The 20,442-nt window shown below is 41.2% G+C and overlaps 2 protein-coding genes across 4 annotated transcripts in view; both read right to left on the bottom strand.

Moving 5' to 3' along the window:
• Positions 1 to 13,385, bottom strand: part of patl1 (PAT1 homolog 1, processing body mRNA decay factor) — a 40,614-nt gene extending 27,229 nt beyond the window's left edge. For both annotated transcript variants that reach the window (XR_015101803.1, XM_086119673.1), the window contains exons 1-5: positions 13,293 to 13,385; positions 9,337 to 9,445; positions 4,646 to 4,867; positions 1,563 to 1,802; positions 1,332 to 1,408 (exon numbers count right to left, since the gene is read on the bottom strand). Coding sequence is in view for 1 of the 2 variants with exons in the window: in XM_086119673.1 (XP_085975799.1) it covers positions 1,332 to 1,408; positions 1,563 to 1,802; positions 4,646 to 4,867; positions 9,337 to 9,445; positions 13,293 to 13,307 (663 nt within the window). In the remaining variant the exon portion in view is untranslated. The remainder of the gene's footprint in view (positions 1 to 1,331; positions 1,409 to 1,562; positions 1,803 to 4,645; positions 4,868 to 9,336; positions 9,446 to 13,292) is intronic.
• Positions 13,386 to 13,964: 579 nt separating this feature from the next.
• Positions 13,965 to 20,442, bottom strand: part of LOC147200740 (E3 ubiquitin-protein ligase DTX4-like) — a 28,538-nt gene continuing 22,060 nt past the window's right edge. For both annotated transcript variants that reach the window (XM_086119727.1, XM_086119728.1), the window contains exons 5-12: positions 18,066 to 18,127; positions 17,779 to 17,940; positions 17,601 to 17,662; positions 17,342 to 17,508; positions 16,845 to 16,998; positions 16,647 to 16,736; positions 16,261 to 16,359; positions 13,965 to 16,169 (exon numbers count right to left, since the gene is read on the bottom strand). In XM_086119727.1, the coding sequence (XP_085975853.1) occupies positions 16,038 to 16,169; positions 16,261 to 16,359; positions 16,647 to 16,736; positions 16,845 to 16,998; positions 17,342 to 17,508; positions 17,601 to 17,662; positions 17,779 to 17,940; positions 18,066 to 18,127 (928 nt within the window). In that variant the 3' untranslated portion in view covers positions 13,965 to 16,037. The remainder of the gene's footprint in view (positions 16,170 to 16,260; positions 16,360 to 16,646; positions 16,737 to 16,844; positions 16,999 to 17,341; positions 17,509 to 17,600; positions 17,663 to 17,778; positions 17,941 to 18,065; positions 18,128 to 20,442) is intronic.

Raw genomic sequence — 20,442 nt, forward strand, 5'->3', positions numbered from 1 at the left:
TCAATAAACAAACAAACAAACAAAATGGGTACCCCACTGACTTTTTGGGTGGTTTGAACTACTTCCGCCACTAGGGGCACTGCACTGCACTGCACTGTATCCATCCATTTTTCCGAACCGCTTGATCCTCATTAGGGTCGCGGGGGGTGCTGGAGCCTATCCCAGCTGTCTTCGGGCAGTAGGCGGGGGACACCCTGAATCGGTTGCCAGCCAATCGCAGGGCCAATCACACCTAGGGACAATTTAGAGCGTCCAATTGGAATGTGGGAGGAAACCGGAGCACCCGGAGAAAACCCACGCAGGCCCGGGGAGAACATGCAAACTCCACACAGGGAGGCCGGAGCTGGAATCGAACCCGGTACCTCTGCACTGTGAAGTCGACGTGCTAACCACTGGACTACCGGGCCGCCCCACTGCACTGTAATGCAATGCAATTTTGGGTGGTTTTAACTACTTCCCCCACTAGGGGCACTGCACTGCACTGTAATACAATCACTGGGGGCAGAATACTGACGTTCAAGTCAGAGTGACTTTCCGAATGCATCACATGTTGACGGCAGCAAAGGAGTTCTGGTTGAATGAAACCTCTGATTATATGGAAAAGTTTTTCTTTTTAGTTTAGAATGGGTGACCCTTAACTCGAATCCTGCATCGCATTGTGGCAATAGGTAGAATTCTGGTCGGTTATTGCAACTTTTAGTGCTGTAAATCCTTGCTGTGGCATGATGAATTTGCATGTTAAACTCGCTATCCAAAACATATTTGTTGCCTTGACAACAAGTCTTGCTTCTTCTTTTCTGTCCATTTCTTGTTTAATTTTGTTTTGACTTTTGGCAAATTCTTTGTTAGTGCATTACCACCACCTTTAATGGCATGCTATAAAGAAGGTGGCATGACTACCATAACTACTACAACTTCTTCTTCTGGTGTCTTTTGGTAAATACTTTTGGTGCATGACTGCCAGTGGAAAGAAGGTGGCGGTTCCGCACAGAAAGTCAACAAGATTAGGGAAGGGAAATTTGGGGTGCCAGTCTGAGCTCTATATGTACAATATAAACAAGTTGCAACTCAGTATAAGTCGCAGAGTAGTCAAATTATGGAAAACAAGTGGAGCTTGCAGACCGAAAAAGACAGTATTCTATGCAGAAGTAATCATGCAATCAATGTTGTGGCAGTAAATGAGTGACCCAAATAAAACACATTTTCATTGTTTGCTTCGTCACAAACTTTTACATGCAGTAGAATCATTGTTTCGTATTCTGCAAATAAGTGAAAATTTTCACTGATCTGCAATGTGACAATTTGCATAATAAGAAGAATTAAACACTAACCTGGCCAATGGTACCAGGTAATGAACGAAGTAAATGTTGTTGCTGTTGGTAGGTGAGCATTGATGAGGGAGGCTGGCCTGGGGTAGAAAAAAACTTGCAGTCAAGCAGGTTATAGAATTAAACTACCAGTACATTTTCTAAGCTTAACATCATACTATTTTCCAAAAATGAAAGTGTCATGGGTGACACGGGAACTAAGAACAGACTGTGTATGTTTGTTTTTACACCCACCTGAGGTGGAGGACCCAGGAGGCCGTTGGTGCCGCTGGGGGTGCTGGTGTGGGTGAGGTGAATGAGAAACGGGGGAAGCTTGGTGCAGGAGTCTGGGCCTTGTCTCATGTCCCAACCTTTGGTTTTGGGGAAAAACAGGCCTTTCTGCTGCCCCGACTCCTGCAATAGCCGGGTCAGCTTCCAGGACAAGTCTTGCCAGCGATTCAGCCAAGTCACCTTCCCTTCTTCCATCTTCCACATCTGACAGGAGAAATACAGGGTTAGGGTCCAGTCTTTTGCTTCTATACAGTGCTTGAAAAAAATATTTAAACCTCTTGAATTTGATCACAATTTCTGACCTTACAATCACAAACCTAAATGTATTTTGTTGAGATTGTAAGTGATAGACCAACACAAAGCAGCTCATAATTGTAAAGGGAAACAAAAATGATACTGGTGGTGTGCATTTGTATTCAGCCCCTGTACTCTGATACCCCGATACAATTCAGTGTAATCAATTGCCTTTGGAAGTCACCTAAATGGTAAATTTAGCCCAACTGTTTGTAATTTGCTCTCAGTACAAATACAACTGCTCTGTGCATGGCTCAGTGGTGTGTTCAGAGAACACTCATGAACAACAGAAAACTAAGGTACTCACCAAAAGGGTCAGACTGAAAGATGTGGGGAAGCCGGTTTAGGTTATCAAAAATATCCCAAGTTTTCAACTTTTTTTTACCAGGTTTTCACCCAGGAAAATGTGAAACCCTTGTTCCCAGAGAAGGCAAAGCCATGCATTGGAAATAAGCCACAGCTTGATCAAATTTCCAAATACTTTTCATGAGGCTAACTTTTTTGTGAAGCCATTTACGATCATCTTTCAATCTGTTGGCCTTGAACTCAGCCATGATTTTGTTGCCACTACGGATGATTGTCGAAATCGTTGACTTTGCCAATTCGTAGTCTCGGCTAAGCTTCCTATGGAGACTCCTTTTCGAAAGTGAGAGACAATTTCAGCTTTCACAGACAGCGAGATTCGCTTACGTTTACCAGACGGGTTTTCAGAGCATGTGTTCAGGACCGTGCCTTGCCTATCGGTAGTACACCAATGTACAAGTCGATCAGTAGCATTGCTAATGCCGCACTGTATATTTTGTTCAGAAGCGAGGTCGCAGCGGCAGTTGGCTTCCCACGATTCGTTGTAATGAAGGTCTTGCCACTATTTTGTGGGGAAAAATATGGTCGTTATATTGAAGTTTACATTATAAAGGTGTTCGTTGTAAGCAAAATCGGCAAATGGATAATTAATTATGTCAAATCGGGACTCTGATATGTGAACTTTGTAGGGGTGAAAATGTTGCAAATGGGGTACGTTGAAAAGAGGTTTGACTGTACTTGTTATAGGAGTAGCTTATTTGTCACGCCGGATTCGAGAGCTGTGTGGTGCGGAGCAGTCAAGCTTAGCGTCCAGCGTTCTCAAGCAGCCACGAGAGAAAGAACCTATAGTGAGTATGGGCGATAGTGTGACATACAGTAGACGCGATGCTATTTTCTTTTTTTTCTTTTTAAGCTCAGAGCTGGCTAGTGTAACCTGTCCACAGTAGCATTCCAATAGCATTTGTGAGCATGCGGCATAAGAGCCGCTTTGACAGCTTTGTCTGAGATTGCGATTTAGATCCATTTGTTCTGTACAGGTATACACATTTCTGTGCAGTGCACACACGCGCACACACGCACACACAGATAGAAAGATAGATGTATCTAGTAATATATTTTAGACAGACAGACAGACAGATAGACAGATAGATAGATAGAAATGAATAAACAAAACATTTTTTCAGGACAGCATTATATTGTTGTCCGTCAGAAGCAACAGTTTTTGACGGCAATAAACAATCCCCCCAAAACCAAAATAGAAAATGAGGCCAGTCAGCTGTTATGCCATGACACACTGCCGGGAACAACTTCAAAATAAAAGTGTGCCTTGGCATTAATGTCCCTATATTAGTTGGTAAATAATGTTTATTTGGAAGTTGGCAGTCTTACCATGTTTGTGCCATGCTACTGTCAGGTATAGCATGAACCCTTGTTGCTGTGGTTCGCGCGACTTCTTCTTGATAGTATACATGTAAATACAATAAATGGGAACACGATGCAGAAAAAAATGCCTCCAGCATTTTGTTTTTTTAACTGAGCTACCTAAACGACTTGAGAACCCATTTCAGCCCTAAAAGCAACCAAACATTTTTTAGGGCAAAGAAGTGGAATGTAAAGCAATCAGAAAGTCTGCCATCTGACCTGAAAATGACTGAAGTTGCATTTCACTTGTTATAGAACAAAACTGAAGTGAATATGCCCGAAGAACAAGCAGGACTGTCAGAGCAACAAAATCCAGTGTCTGGTGATATCTATGCATTCCAGAGTTCAGGCTGTAATTTACTGCAAAGGATTTGCAACCAAGGATAAAAAAGCCAAAAGTTTGATTTCATTTGTCCCATTACTTTTGGTCCCTAAAAGGTGGGAGGCAGATATACAAGCTGTTGTATATCTACACTGTTCAACTGATTTGGATGTAAACATGTTATAATTAAAGCGGTATGTCTGCAATTAAGGACCAACTTATTGGTTTCAATTCAAATCCATTGTGGCGTTTAGAGCCAAAATGATGAGAATTGTGTCGATGTCTGATTATTCAGGGACCCGACTGTTATACCTGTACTTGTCTATTCGTGTAGCGACACCATGCATGAAGTCTATGTTGCGGACACATTGGCAAACAAGTACGTGATGTCGCAAGGCCAAATTCACAATGACTTGCTGAAAGCCATTGTCATATTTTCAGAAAAAGGCATCTCATAAAGATCAGTGTTAGTGTAATTTCACACTTGGTGGATGGGCAAGTACTCCAGAGATGTAAAAGAAATTAAAAAGTGAAATTCCCATAATTTGTTCCATTTTAGCTTAAATACAAGGTCCATTTCAAAGTTCAACCAATTATTTCTAACTCAACTTCTTCAAACTTGAAATTTAAAAACAAGATTTACATATTCATGTAAAATGGTATTCAAGATTTACAGATCAATGACATTTGTTTTGATGTTACGAACCTGACTGATGTCTACCAGAGGAAGAGGAGTGGTGGGGTAAAGACAACGCTGAGTGAAAGGGAAGCTGGCCGGCTGTAGATGTGACATGGGTAGATGATGAATCCTCAGATGCTCCGAAATTTGATTCATCTTTCACCCCAACTCCTACCCCAAGTCCCTCTCCAAGTTCATCTCGCTCATCAAGCTCAGCAAGGCGCTTATGTTCCTCTTGCCAGTCATCATCTGGAAAAAGAGATAAGCCAAACTAGTGGTTTGTTATACAATACATCTGTTATGTTTCGGTTTGGGACCAACAGGTGGCACTGTAGGGCTCCCCCTAGAGCTGCACACCTGTTGGCCGTTAGGTAATTAGTTCTATAAAAGGACTCCCATCCGAACACTCATGGTCGGGTCATTGTTTGTTGCTATTTGCTCGTGTTGGGACGATGATACCTCAAGGAGTGTATTGACCCACTTCACAAACTGTGTCAGCACTGTATTGACACTGTTTTGGTCACCCAATAGTGACCCCTGCAGTAGTTATAAATTAATACATTTTTATAAATTTGTTTGTGTAAATGCTGAACTGAGTTGGTATGTAAAATATAGCAAATTTGAGTTACAATTCAGATTTTTAACTTATGTAAAAAAATTTTGTTAAATCATGTGAAATAAAAGACAAAAAAGTGATTAGTTTATGAATTTATATTGAGGAACAAAAGTTTTTGGAGTGTCTTTGCTCCAAGGCGATTTCTCCTCTTAGACACCAGTTCCCCAGGCTCAGAAAATACTCTTTCACATGGTTCAGATGACGATAGTGAGCAGAGAGTTTTAAATGAAAGTTGATGCAGATGTGGATATGTTTTCTGGTTCCATTTCGAATATTGCAAAGGGTCTTGGTTTCTGGGTGTGTTTGCTTCTGACAAGCAGCGTTGGACTTCAATTATGGAGGATCTCGCAATTATAAGATAAAATGAATAAAGCAACTGTAAGGCTCTTTAACAGACGATCATATGTATAACAGGTCATTCACTTGATAAACTGATAAAGTAGGTGCAATGCGCCACCGTAAAAAACAAATGTATATAACAGTAAACAATGCTCAAAGGAGAAAAAGATTTACCAAGATCAAAATTATTCCACACTGGGGAAAACTTCTTAGAACAATCCATAATTTCGCAAAACTCCAGCCAAAAAACCCACGACGTGTTTACAGTTTGTGTCCTTATTAACACACTTTGGCGCAGCACATTCAAACGATTCAGTTCCTGTATTGGTCACGTGATTCTTTCTTAAAGCAGAACACGCACCGATACGGGGTTTCACTCTTGAGCTCTCGGCACTGCGCTCACGCACCAGTGTGGCTCGTCCCATCACTATTTGCTACTGTCATGTTTGTTCCGGTCATGTTTTGGTTTGTGATAGTTTTACTTCAGTCATGGTTTTGTTTGCTACTTTGGATTCTTTTTGTTTGTTTTGGATTTAATTTTCTCTGTTTTAATACAACTTTTAAGTATACCCGACTCCTTCTGCCTGCTTTTTGGGATCTACCACCACCCTGCATCGTGACAGAATGACCCGACCACCTGGACCCCGCAGGTACGAAGGACTGGTCCCTCCCTATTCCACAATGTGCCTGGCAGAGCACGTCTGCGGCCAACACCCTTTTCCCCTTCAGGCAGCGCTGGTGATGCGGCTGTCCCATGTTCCCCCTTCAGGCAGCGCAGGTTATGCGGCTGTTCCATGTTTTCGTCTCGTCAAGCCACGTCTACGGTAGGCCGAGCCCCGTCCGCGTCCACGTTGAGCCAAGACTCGTCACGTGTCTGTTCGAGCGGATTCACATTCACGTCCATGACGAGCCGTGCCACGTCCACGCCCACGTCAGGCCGAGCCCCTGTTCACGTCCGGCTGTCCCATGTCCCCCGCTACGTCGAGCTCCGGCCACGTCAGGCCACGGCCAGCCAAAGGGTTGCCGTGTTCCTTGTTCCTGTTCTCCAGCGAGGTGAAGGTCGTCGTCGCTTTTGTTCCTGTTCCCCGGCGAGGCAAGCCTTTGGACAACTTTGGGACGTCTGGGATCTGTCCCTTGAGGGAGGGGTACTGTCATGATTCAGTTTGGGACCAACAGGTGGCACTGTAGGGCTCCCCCTAGAGCTGCACACCTGTTGGCCCTTAGGTAATTAGTTCTATAAAAGGACTCCCGCCCGAACACTCATGGTCGGGTCATTGTTTGTTGCTATTTGCTACTGTCATGTTTGTTTGTGGCTGTTTGCTGCCGTCATGTTTCGGTTTGCGATAGTTTTACTTCAGTCATGGTTGTGTTTGCTACTTTGGATTCTTTTTGTTTTCAGGACTTTGTTTAGGATTTTGTTTTCTCTGTTTTAATACAATTTGTCAAGTTCACCCTGCTCCTCTCTCTTGCCTGCTTTTTGGGGTCCATCACCACCTCGCAAACGTGACATCTTTATTTACATAGTGCACAGGTGTCAAAGTCAAGGCCCAGGGGCCAGATCTAGCCCACCACATCATTTTATGTGGCCCGCAAAAGCAAATCAAGCATGTCAAATTCCATGATGCTTGCTAAAGTCTGAACCAAAATTTCAAATTGCCATATGTAGTCCACAATAACAGTCATTATTCTTGACTTCAGATTTTAAAACTAGTTATCCATCAATTTGTTGTGCGCTGTGGATGTAATATGTGATTAAACATTTATATGGTTTCCCAAAATGCATATCGGCCCCACAAGGGAAAAAAACGTAACTACAATGTGGCCCGTGACAAAAATGAGTTTGACACCCCTGACATAGTGCTTTTGCAGCTGCAGCTGTAACAAAGTGCTTCACAAAACAGTTCTTTCACAGACATTCCTTTTGCAAATAAATAGTAACATTTCCAAACTCCAAAGCGCACCTGACTAAAAGCCGCAGCTAAATTTTGCGACAAAAACAAGTATGTACATATATTGTCTGCATCTATTTACTAGCTGCAAGTCTCCACATTATACAGTCAAATGTAATATTGCAAAGAAATAGGTCACACAGATGGATTTTTATGTGTTTAACATCAATACTTCATCATAATTTATCATTTCATATGTACCTGTGGATGAAATAGCAAAGCTTGTGGTAAAAATGTACACGAGTAGCGTATGTTTCGCACCAGCGAATGGGACCGAGGCCCGCCTTTCAGTATATTCATACAAGTTTTTATAATACATTTTTCATCTTTATTTTCGCGCATGTCCTCTCTCTGTGGAATATTAGGTGTTCATTCACTGACCCTATTTTTTTTATGGATTCAGAAAGTGATACAGTACAACATATTGTATGGGGTGGTGTTGCACTGAGTACCAGTACAATGCCATATCTTGTATATTAGCCATCGAAAATGACAATAGCATAATTTCCAAATACTAGTACCTGAGGGCAATGAAAACAGAAAAAAAAAAAGCAACTCTGCGTCAGGCTGGGCTGGTGCGCACTGCAGCACACCCCATCTACACAAAATGCGCAAGTGTCTGGGCTAGAATCTGTCATCGAAAAGCAGAATATTGTCGCTGTCTGGTGAAAAAACATGTATATCCATTACTGTCATTTAAATTTTATTTTTTTACATTAATCGGATGTCAGTGGTCCATTTGGTCACTTGTGTTACAATTTATATTCAAATAACTGGGCTTCCAGCTTGCCAGTATTAGCGGTTGGAATGACAAATATGAAATATTCAATGAGATTTTATATCACCCGAAGGCTTGAATAAGAAGCAACAATACTTTTGTACAATACTGGATATTCACAAAAATACCAGTAGCGCAAAGCTCAAAATTATACATTTTTTTTCTTTGCAGAGTAGTTTTGCAAATCAATGACTTAATTTGAGGAGCGACTTTCTTAATTTTTTGTCTCAATTTTCTTCCCCCCATGATATTGCCAGGGAACTAAAGCAAGGGTTTTATTGAGATAAAAAATATGACTTAATTGGATTTATTTTTTTAAAGAATCAACAGATTTTATTTCTAAAGTTAAGATTAAGATATCCCTTATTTGTCCCACACTGGGGAAATTTACAGTCTACAGCAGCAAGATTGTGGGTAGAAAGAAGAAAGAAGAAAAAAAAACACTGTTCAATTAAGTGCAATATAAATACAAATATGGATAAGGTCGCAGTGCTATTTACAATTGTTTTTCACATCATTTAATTTTATTTTTTAAATTCAGCAGCCTGACAGCAGTCGGTAGGAACGAGTGGCGGTATGTATAGGAGATCTCAAAAGTTAAAATCAAAACTCAGGACTCTATTGTGAAACAAACAAGTAACAAGACGAATCAATTCTAAATATTTCATACTGTATTAATATACTTTCAAAATTAGAATATTCCTACTTGCTGATGTAAACCGAGACGCAAGTGAATTTTTGGTTCCGGTTCAATTTAGCACATATGATTTTCCTTCTAGACTCTAGACACTTAATGGTGCTTTCTAGTATTTTTTTTTCAAAATTTAAATGTTCACAAAGCGTTTATTTCGAGCCTTGCTACTGTGTAAAAAACTGTTACATGTTTAGTTTTTATTTTTAATTAAAATGTTTCATATTCAATTGTTCACAAGTGTTTTTAATTTTTTTTCTTCCAAAAATAATGGCTTATTGTCCAGAAAGCACAGTACATTTCCAAGGTGGGTAATTAACTGATGTACTAAACAGCATAACTAACCTATAGCCCCAGCCCCAAAGGTGTCATCGTTAAACTGGTCAATTTCATCTTCTTCTTCTTCTGCTAATCCGCCATCTTCCTCTTCCAACGTACAGTCTTCATCCAGGGACTGGAAAATAAGACAGAGAATGGAATTGAAATTTAGATTTTTGAAATCAAAACTGAGAATATGATGTAAAATGGTTGGTTGGTTGGTTGTAAATGCTTTTAGCTATTGGAAAAATACCGTATCTCAATGTGCTGGTTGTGCACCACCTGTGAAATCTACAGCACGTATGCCTATTTCGTTACCTGCCAGATCAACAGATAAATTTGTTCTGTGGCTTGGACCAGGCAGATGGCCACACTACAAGTCTGACACTGACCAGACTCCATTTGATCATCATCATGGCTCAACACCTGTATGGACACACATTTGAGTCCCGCAAGATATCTCAGGCAGAAAAAGGAGCTTCAGTGCGCTGGTCAGAGGATCAGTGATGGGCGCTCCGCTACATCTCACTATTGGTCTATGAGGAATCAATCGTAGAATGACATGGGACAAGCTGTACGATGCAACAACACAAACAGAAATTCTGACATTGTCGACTTTCTGCGGCGTGAACATGAAGCGTCTCTGATCCCAGATCACCAACCATTGAGTATGTCACACGACACGGGCTACGAAGCATCAAGACAACTCAACATCTGCCATGACACACTACGTTTGTCTGAGACATGCCTGTTGGGTCAAAATCAGACTACATTTGTGTTGTCTGACCTCGGTATTAGACGGTAACAGCCAAATGTGTGGAGCTGGCTGGGTAAATAGCAGAGGAGGGGGCAAAGATGCCCGAATGGCCATACCTTAACACAGACCTGGGCAAATTACGGCCCGCGGATCCAGCGGTACCCGATTTCCATAGCGGTATGGGCATCGAAGACTTCGAAGCGTCCCGTGGCTGGCTTCAAAAGTTCGTTGCATGACATTCCGCTGGTCGGCACACTACACAATTAAGGTTCGATGTAAATGATTGTATTCATTTCATTTGGACTTGTAATGACAGGCATTTCAACGCCAGGTGGCGCAGTTACTTGAAGTTGTAGAGCACAGGGAGGGAGGGGGAGACGATACGGAAGCCCGCAGTAGTAGCGCTAAATCAAGTAACTCCGCGCCGCTATTTTCAATCATTGATTCCAAAACGACGACATGCAAGTGACTCTTTATTGCAGTGAGTTTTACTGGAATTGCGAACATTTTACGTCCTGTAGATCATGGCATCCAAACGAAGAGGAACAGTAAGTGAAGTGCATCTGATTAAACGAAGCGGGTTACAAAGTACGAAACATTCAAGAGACGCTTGGAGTCTGAAAGACTCAAATCTACGAGACTTTGAAAAACAAGGAAGCGATTCTTGCTCAGTCCGATTCTGGGTGTTTCCATGCTCAGGGTGAATTGTATGCGGCTCGACGGACAGTCGAGTAAATAAACGTTTCCTGAAATGGTTTGACTGTTATCGTGCTAAAAACTTTACGCAAACTGGACCGCTAATAAGAGAGCAATCGATTTCCATAGCGGTATGGGCATCGAAGACTTCGAAGCGTCCCGTGGCTGGCTTCAAAAGTTCGTTGCATGACATCAGCTGAGCAACGCTGTCTTGTGTGGTGATCGAGGGGAGGTCAAGTTCGAGACAGTGAGTGGAAAGATAAGATATCCTTTATTTGTCCCACACTGGGGAAATTTACAAAGAAAGCCACCAGGTCTTTTACTTGTCTCATTTTGGAGAAAATAGTGCTAAATTTGTTATATTTTGTCATATACCTGTACTGTATGCTGCAGTTTATGGGCAATATATTGTTGCACTTTGTTGCTTGTGTTGTCACATATGTACAGTATGTTGTTAACATACTTGGACGTTCATCACAGTTGTTTCACTGTTCTCATTAAAATAAAATAAAAAAGTATGGTAATACTTTAATACTTTGGTTCTGTTGATGTTTGGTATGGACTGTCAACATATACATTTTTTTATATGTACAGTATCTTGTGCTGACCCGGTCCACCTGTCAAATTTAGAAATCAATGTGGCACCCGAGCCAAAAGGTTTGCCCACCCCTGGGCTACATTGATCTCTCCTGAACAAGAAAGAAAAATCAAAACACTGAAACATGCTTGCTTATATTTTTTTCTACATTGTTTGGCAGTTGGGACAAAAAAATGTGAGTTCTGTTACATTATTACTGGCATACAAAGACATTGTGCTATCTTCATGGGAAATTTAAAATCAGAAAGCATTGTAGTGTTCATCTTACTGAAAAAGAGTTACAAGTGTTGCACAATTAGAATTGTTTTGCATAATTTCACTGAAGAAATCATTTTTCTGTAAAATAACTGTACTTTCATTATCTAGCAATAATACATACTCTTATCAGCTTCTGTAAACAATGTCATTAACTTATTTCAATGTAGAAATAAAATCAAAATCAGCAGTAAATTTCTAACTTTTGGCCTGGCCCTCCACAATATTTTCTGCTTCTCATTTGGCCCCCCTGGGAAAATAATTGCCCACCCCTGCCTTCACACATTCATGTTACTTATCAAGTCTCCTCTTCACAGAATACTTGCCAGGAATTACTGTGTAAACCCAAGAAGCTCCTCCAACATTCAATTTAAGGACACAGACACTCACACACATAACAGTTAACAGCTAAAGTAGACATCACAACTGCAAACACCAACAGCTGACATAGCACGACACGGCAACATGATTTTGGCAGCAATCGAATTAAATGGTGTGTGTGTGTGTGTAAGGAATTTAGACAAGAGATAAAAGAAAGAGAAGACAGATGAAGCTGGAAAAATATAACTTCAAGTTGTTATTTATTACAGCAATTTGCAGTTTGATTTCTTGATAAAGCAAATTTGTTGTGGTCTACTTAAATAATTCATTTGACATTACATATTTAAAAAAAAACCGCTAAATTAGAAGAGAACGACGACCAAATATATAATTACTTTATTTTAGTAAATAATGTTGAGTTAATAACATAGTGCTGCCACTGCATTAGTCATCTGCATTACAATGACAGTGAGAAGCATGATTATCCAAAGATGTACTGTAGGTTTCAATGTTTTTTTTTTATCGTACAATCACACCCAAAAGGTTATGTTGTCTTTCTTTTAAGGCTCTACCCAACTGTAGGAGCTTTAGGGTAGGCTAGCTACTTTTGCCAATTTATTGTAGCTTTGCTAGCTACGTTTCTCTTGTGGGTAGCATTAAGCTAACAAGTTCATGTTTTAAATGTGAGAGATAATTATTTGTTGAAACAACTAAAGCTCCCGTGCGTAATTAATGGCAGCACGAAGATTGCCAATAAGATGGAAAATATATATTGGGATAACGACGGGTTAGATAACGGAGTCTGCGATGACTGAGCACGTCCGTGAATTTTATCGAACGCAGACTTAAAATGTACGTCCAAGGTGTGACCGCAGTTTCACCTCCAAGTTAGTGGCTTCCCAGTTACCTGAGCACGAGGCTACAAATAGTAAAGACAGTGAGAATCTGTGCATTCTCTTTGGGTGTTTTGTCTGTCACCACACAGGACAAACCATTAGCAACAATGCTAATCCTGACGTTATCTTGCATCACGCACGACCTCCAATATCAACCCTAAACTTGACCAACCCTGTGTAGTTTGGGCATCCTTTACCAACAACGACAAACAGAGGTTGGGTAACCATATGATTTAGGGGGGAAAGCAGAGCTGACGTAAACCTCCGCGGTGCACAGGCAGACAGTGCCGCGCTGTTCTTCCTCCTGCGGCTCAGTACAGCAGGCAAGTGGGCTGCTTCACAGGCCGCCAAAGGGGCAGTCGCAAGATTCCATATAACATCCACATAACTGCCATTAGTGTTGATTTTTAAAATGTGAGCTATTTCCCGAAACACAGCATTTAATATTCGGGTTACTCACCTGAAATCGAAACATCTTTCAGGGTAGGTAGCCGCATCAACAGTGAAACAGCGCGCGAGTGACGCACTCGTTACGTTCACGTGAACGTGCGTTTGGACATGACGTGAACGAGCACGCATTCGGACGCGGACGAGTACGCTCCTCTTGATTCTCTCCTGATTTGATTTGCTGGTGGACCAACGGTTATTGTATCAAGCATTTTAAAAACCTGTAATGTCACTTCCCAAAAAGTGAACTGTGTAAAGAAAAGAAAGTCGGTTAGGGTTATTGAAGTGGAATATATGCTATCGACACATTTAGGTACCTTAATGGAAAACAACTCTGTTTAAAAAAATAAATCATCATATTGTAGGCAAACCTTAGTATCCTAGCTTTTTAATTTAATTTATTAATATTTCTATGACACAAAATTCCATGATTTAAAAATTAAGTTTGTGAGTTGCTCAACATGTCACTTCCAGACTTTTTCCAGACATATATAACTCCAGGATTATTTAATGTCTCACTGGTACAGGGGGCTTAATCGATGTCGAGAAAAATGACAAGAGATGGCTCCTTGTTTGCGTGGTAGAATATACAGCACAATGTAAATTCTGTTTCCACTTGAGTGATTCTAAGTAGCATCAATAAAATTATACAAGGAAATAATATGGAATTAAATCAGAAAGATGCCAGGGTTTCATATATTGTTTATTCTTACATGTACAGTATTAATCAGTCGTACTCAAGCATTTTTGTAATTACATGGTGTCTGTCATGTAGGGGGGACACACTTTTTTTTCTGACTCCCATCAGACCAACATAATCCCAAAAATTCACATCAGGAGGATGAACTCTGGACAAACCGCTAATGGCAAAGAAATGTTGCTCTGAAAGAAGGAACAAAACATGAATGAGGTATTTGCCTTTTTCCACTTTGCTCAAATAGCTCAAACACTGCACATAATACATCAGAATATCACTCTTCATCAAGACATTAGATCTCAACAATATAATGAACACATGTTTAGGTCGTCAGAGCAAGAGATTGAACAAAATGCAAGGATACTAAAAAAAAACATTTCAATCCTAAATAATCACCTTTGAACATTCTCAAACCATCCAAAAAAATGAAAGTTTAAAAGGATTTTAGGTGCATTATAAATTCATTTGACACGCAAATAAAAGTATATCATCACATTCCTTTTCCAAAGAAAAGATGTTTCAAACCAGCCGTACTTCACTGTATGCAATGAAAATTGAAAAAGCCATTGTATTAAAATTGTAAACCAAAGTGACAAAAAAACAAAAACAAAACCACATAATGAATACACATGTCCAACAAAACCTATTACCGCTATGATCATGTCAGGAATATACTATTGTACATAAAAGTTGCCGCTACACTTCACATTAAGACATAATAAGAGGAGTAAAACAATAACCTGTAACCATACAATGAGTTATCATTCTCGTCATTCTTTGAGTTTCCAAACGATATCATGACTACAGAAAATAGAAAATAAAAATACTCTTGACTTAAGAGCATGTTGGTGGTACAAACAGTACACAGCTTTTCTCTCGCAACACACATGCACTCACTCGAACCGTGAAGATACCAGACAGACCCAAAACAGGAAGTGGGCGGGCAGTGCATGATCACTTGCTGCTGGAAGAGCGAAAGTGATAAGAAATGTGCGGAATGAAACTCTCACAGTATTGAATATGCTAATTTGCTGTCAGCAGAGGAAAAAAAAAACACATTGTGCTCCAAAGATACCTCATTTGATGAGTTCAAGCGGCCGCACAGGAGGAAATAACACTACAGTCCAGATATTCATTCATTTCAACACATATTCGAGGATTACACATCAATTGTGGTATCTTCGAGTAATGAAGGTTTGCAAGTACCTCAGTTTGTCATTTGTAGGACACAAAAGACGGTCAGGGGAATGGTCCTTGGTTGAGTTGTTTGTCATTTAGTACACATTGACAACTGTGCTCCACTTGGCCCCCAAAAAGTTAAGCAATACAGTGACAATGACGAGAACCACCGCTAGGTGGCAACATGAATGCGCCTTCGGTACCTGCAAGCTGAGTGTAGTCCAGCATAAAAACCACAAGAGGGAGCAACATAGCAAAGCGTCAATGACAAGACACAAACCAAAGTTTCACTTCCAACCCACCATTTGGCCATTATTGATTGATTTTTGTCGTGTTTGTGGTGACCAGACTAGCAACTGTGAAGTACCATATAAGTTAGTTTTACTCTTATCCTACACTACATTCAGAAACCCTTGTTCTCTCTTGCGGCCACCATTTTCCTGCATTCCTCTCCCCTGCATCAGACATCTTTCTCTCTTGGCCCCTTCCATTTTTTTTCCCTGCTCAAACATACCATCTTCTACTACTGCACTCAGTAAAGTAAAACTTGTTTTTGTTCTTTGTTATTAGTACCATTTCACTCCACTTGTAGATTGTTCGTACCTAATGTAGATCCTGAGTAGCAAATAACACCTTCTTCCGCCATCTACTCATTCCTTGAATGAGGATTTATCCATCCAGTATTGGAATGACGATGACAGGAAAAGTATCAGAAACAATATTTTTTAAAGTCTTTTTTTTAAACAAAAAATGCTCCAAATGTTTGCTGCACCCCTTTTAAATAGTGCCAGACTGACGTCATTTCCTTTTTCCATTCCTCTTCTCTATTTCATTTCCCTCAAAAAAGTGTCTCATCAATGTCCTCACCGGTTGCACAACTGATCACTTTTCTGTCAATCCGTCATCTTCTGTGATGCCCTGAGCGCGGAGCTCGTCCAGAACATTGTCCAGGTGTCCAGGGTCAGGAAAACCATGACCTGTCAGGTTAGAGCCAAACTCTGTTTTGTGGTGGACCTAAAGAAAAAAAGGGACAATTTATTCACTGGAATCAGATATGACTGCTCTAGTATATTTCAGCAATGAATCGACGATCTCAAGAATGTACCTCATTCCATATAACCGTGTCAGATTCTCCCGTAGTGCTTGAAGTCCCAACTGAAAAGATCAACCTGCGGTCCCATGCTACCAGGAGCAGTCTCAATACCTGGTAACAAATGGCCTTATAAATAAAGGATAGGATGACACTATAAATCATGCGCAGGAAAATTGCCAAACTCCGGAGAGTAGATGGATGCCTAGCCATTACTACGACAGGAATATTAGTAAAGGACAAGACAAGACATATCAGGTCGAACACACCAAATACTTCCGGTCACACCTTTAACCGTCCTTGATTCATGCTGTGAGGCACAATCATGATAGAACAGCAAAAGGTGTTCCGACAAAGTCGTGTGTGGAAGCAGCAGTTACAGTAGGGTGAAGGACGTTTACCTTGCGTCCCTTGTCACTGTCTGGGAGGTAGCAGTGTCTTGGGAAGCCTCTGGCTGTGAAGGGCTTCCCTGGATTTGGATGCTCTGGACCCTGATTAAACGCGAGGAGATGAAATCCCACAAAGATCAACATCATTGTTCCAAAAATATCAATGTAATTCAAACTAACACATAGGGGTGCTAACTTCTTTTCAAATACCTGGATGCCTGGTGGGATGTTATAGATTATGCGGATGCTTTTGCAGTCGGGATGCCCCGGTAGTGAGTGAGGGATGATGTGGTACTCCATCTTCCCTGCTGGTTGGTTTCCAGTCTTTACACCATAGATAGTTTTACAGGTGGGACACTGAAGGCTGGTACAAAAGGAAGACATTTGGTATATTTACGGACTTTGATGGAATTGATTTCAATGGAGGAGCGGGGAGGCAGTCCAGTCCAGGGCAACAAAACTGAAAATAAACGAGTATTATGGTCTTCATTTGTTATTGTATTGTTTCTGCTCAGAGTTGTCACTTGTGGAGTTATTTACATGTACTTTGGGCATCTGTGTATGTGCATTGCTTTATTTGCTCCCTGAATGTAAAAAAGAGTCAAAGTATGTGTGTCACGTATGGGCATTAAATCGTAACTGTGCAATTGGACCTGCAGTGAAAATCCAGCTTCGGAGTCTGTTTTCTTCCCTATTTTCTGACCCACCTGCCATCCTTGTTGCCATTATTATACATGGCCACCAGACACTGGAAATGATACAGGTGTCCACATTGCGCGAGTCGTCCAACAGATTCTGCTCTGGAAACAGGTCCCACCCCTGGACCTTTGTATCCAGAAGGACCCCCTAAAGGCTCCATACATATGGTACAATCCTGGTAGAGCAGTCATGAAGAGAGAAGAAATTAAAAACTCACCCTTCCCCGATCTTTTCATGAATGTGTTCTGAAAGCAAAGCCGGTCTAACCTCATCTGGTGGACTCTTGACTTTTTGCAGGTACTTCTTAACCACATCTTCTGGAGTCTTACCTGCCGATAAGATTAAAGTACAATTGATGAGATAAATATTAAAGCACAGGGACTGGATGAATCCACATGTGTTTGTTGTGAGCATATCCCCGGTTTACTTTGAACACAGTGCTTACCCTTACGAGCCTGCTTCTTGGTTGTCTTTCTGCAGCAGTGGCCAAAGCCTGGCACTGGTTTGATGTCACTCTTGCTGACAGGCGGAGGGTGTAGTACAAGTTTCGGAGGTCTTGTAAGACACACGGGCAGAGCAGCAGCACTCATCAGAATGCCCGTGATCCCTGAAATACAAGGCAATTGAATGAATTGAGTTGAAAAAGGTTGTTGATTGATTGTCATATACAGTACTATTATTTTTGATGAGAACGGCCAAATGCCGCAGCATGTGTATGTGGTAAGAGCTCACCTGCCAGTGCAGGGTGAACAGGGCTCGATCCGTTGAGATTCTTCACGGGCACAGTAGGAACACTGCAAAAAGAGGCAGACATTGTTTACAGTTGTTTCCAGTGACTTACCATGTATCTTTGTGGCAACCTTTTCAATAATATTTTCAAGAAATTAAGATCCTCACTTTGAAAAACAGATGACTGTCATTTTGACTCTACAACCTCACAAGAACAACAACTGTTGGTCCCGCAAGTACGAAAAACTAATGATAGTATCTCGAGGGGGAAAACAGCATCCAAAATGAAATTGGGGCTTTGAAAAAAAACACATCTAGCACAATGCCGTCTTCCGTCCGTCTTTGTCGTCCCATTTTGCTCTATTTGTATCACTGTGTCTGACAACACAGTGACACGGTATGGTTGGTGAGCCTAGGAATTATCAAGGAGGGCTCTGTGTGCGTGTATTTTTCAAAGCTAATCCACAGACTTCTCATCTGCTCAGAGATGGACGTCATACAGCCTTTCTTTGGAGGATTACCTGCATCGTCACAAAGCCAATCACCTCACCTCTCAGTGACAAATCACATTTACAGACTTTGATCAGAGGATTTGTTCCACATAATTGAAAATACTGTATTTATAGTCTCAAGTTATGACCAAAATGTTTCAACTATCGGTATTACGTGGTGCAGTGCTACAGCATTGCAAACCCCAGCCCCAACCATGAATAACATCATACCAATAAAATTGGGCATAATTGGCTGTTATTTCAAAAAGTTAAATTTATAACCGTAGTAGACTAATCACTATTATATATAATGTGGCCATTCAGACCACGTGGCTGTAAGAAGAGAGCATTTGTAGATCAGCACCAACAGGTAACACCTGGTTTCTTGCTTTTGGAAGCTTGCCAAGAGTTTCAAGGAAATTGTGAGATTTTGTGTACCGTAATTTCCGGACTATAGAGCGCACCTGATTATAAGCCACGCCCACTACATTTTTAAAGGAAAAAACATTTTGTACACACACAAGTCGTGTATACGCACAGAAAGAGGTTTCAACATTTAACTCATTTACACCCTTTGACGTATAAATACATCAATTAGCGCATAGCCGTTCCCTCCCCATGACGTATTAATACGTCAATCACGTGTTTTCATGGGGGAGGGTGCGAGAGTCCGATGCAACTTCTCACCACAGGAATAGGCTTGACGGCAATCTTAAATAGCAAAAAAATGGCCATCAGGTGGCAGTGGTGCAAAAATCAACCAGGATCACGCAGCAGAAGTAGTAGAAAGGGCGTATAGTGAAGGAGGGGCGTATGTGGATAGGAACATGAGCAACTAGCAACGATGGAGAAAAGGAAATAACTAACTAAAAATGATTTTTTTTCGGTATAAAAGCGTCCTCGAAACAAAACAACCAAGGAGATGGTGTTTGTGTGGAAGATAAAATGACGCTTCGGTCACTAATCGAAAGCAGCACCCGTCAAACGAACGTCGGCCTGCACAAACATGGCATGCTACACGCAGCCCGCATAGCCCACGCCGAGTTTCGAGTTCATCTGATGAAGATGAACTTGCTCCACGTCAGCGATCATCGCTTGGCAGAGCATTTTGTGCCTCCCGATGCCCCACATCGCCCACAAATCGTCTCCCCGGCGACTTCCAGCGATGACGGCAAAGAGGCTGCATTGCTTCGCATGGCCGACGCCGGGCACACGTCAGCGATTCGTTGGAATCGTCTCGTAGACGACGGCGAAAACGATGAATTGGAGAGCGATTTGGATCCCGATCTGTCGGACGAATATGTGCCTTCGGACATAACGGAAAGCAGCCGAGTCCTCGCCAGAGCCGCTGGAACGAGGAGGTAACAGCTGACTAGCTTGCAAGTTCCCATTCAAAACTTCATCACTTCTTATGCCTCCTCAGTCACTTTTATGTACCGCTACATTCCCCGCTATTCTATGAAGTTGCCAGTAACACTCATCTTTTATGTACGGTTGATGCGTCTCGTAGATGTGGATGAAAATATGCGCTGACTTGCATGTTGCCATAGATTTTCAAAAAACAAACAAAAAAAAAACAGGACACATTTGGTCCGCTCAGGTCTGCTAAAACCACTAGTGTTAAATTCATATTCCATTTCATTTCAAATTGGATGCTGAGCAACGTGGAATGAATAGTGTAAATAGCAGTGTGCGAGCATGTATGTGTGTGTGTGTGTGTGAGATGTTGAAATGTAAGTGGAAAGCAACAATAAAAAAATAGAAAAATAAAAGTGTGGTAATTGTACATACTTCTATACATTACAGATTGTCCAACCAGAAGCCAAAAGATGACGACTCCTCGCTTTGGTGGTGGAAAGAAAGGTAAATAAAAATAATTGTACCTCACT

The sequence above is a fragment of the Hippocampus guttulatus genome, chromosome 9 (assembly GCF_054856545.1).
Source record: "Hippocampus guttulatus isolate MCC_2025c chromosome 9, RoL_Hgut_1.0, whole genome shotgun sequence".
In the NCBI taxonomy this organism is placed as follows: Eukaryota; Metazoa; Chordata; class Actinopteri; order Syngnathiformes; family Syngnathidae; genus Hippocampus; species Hippocampus guttulatus.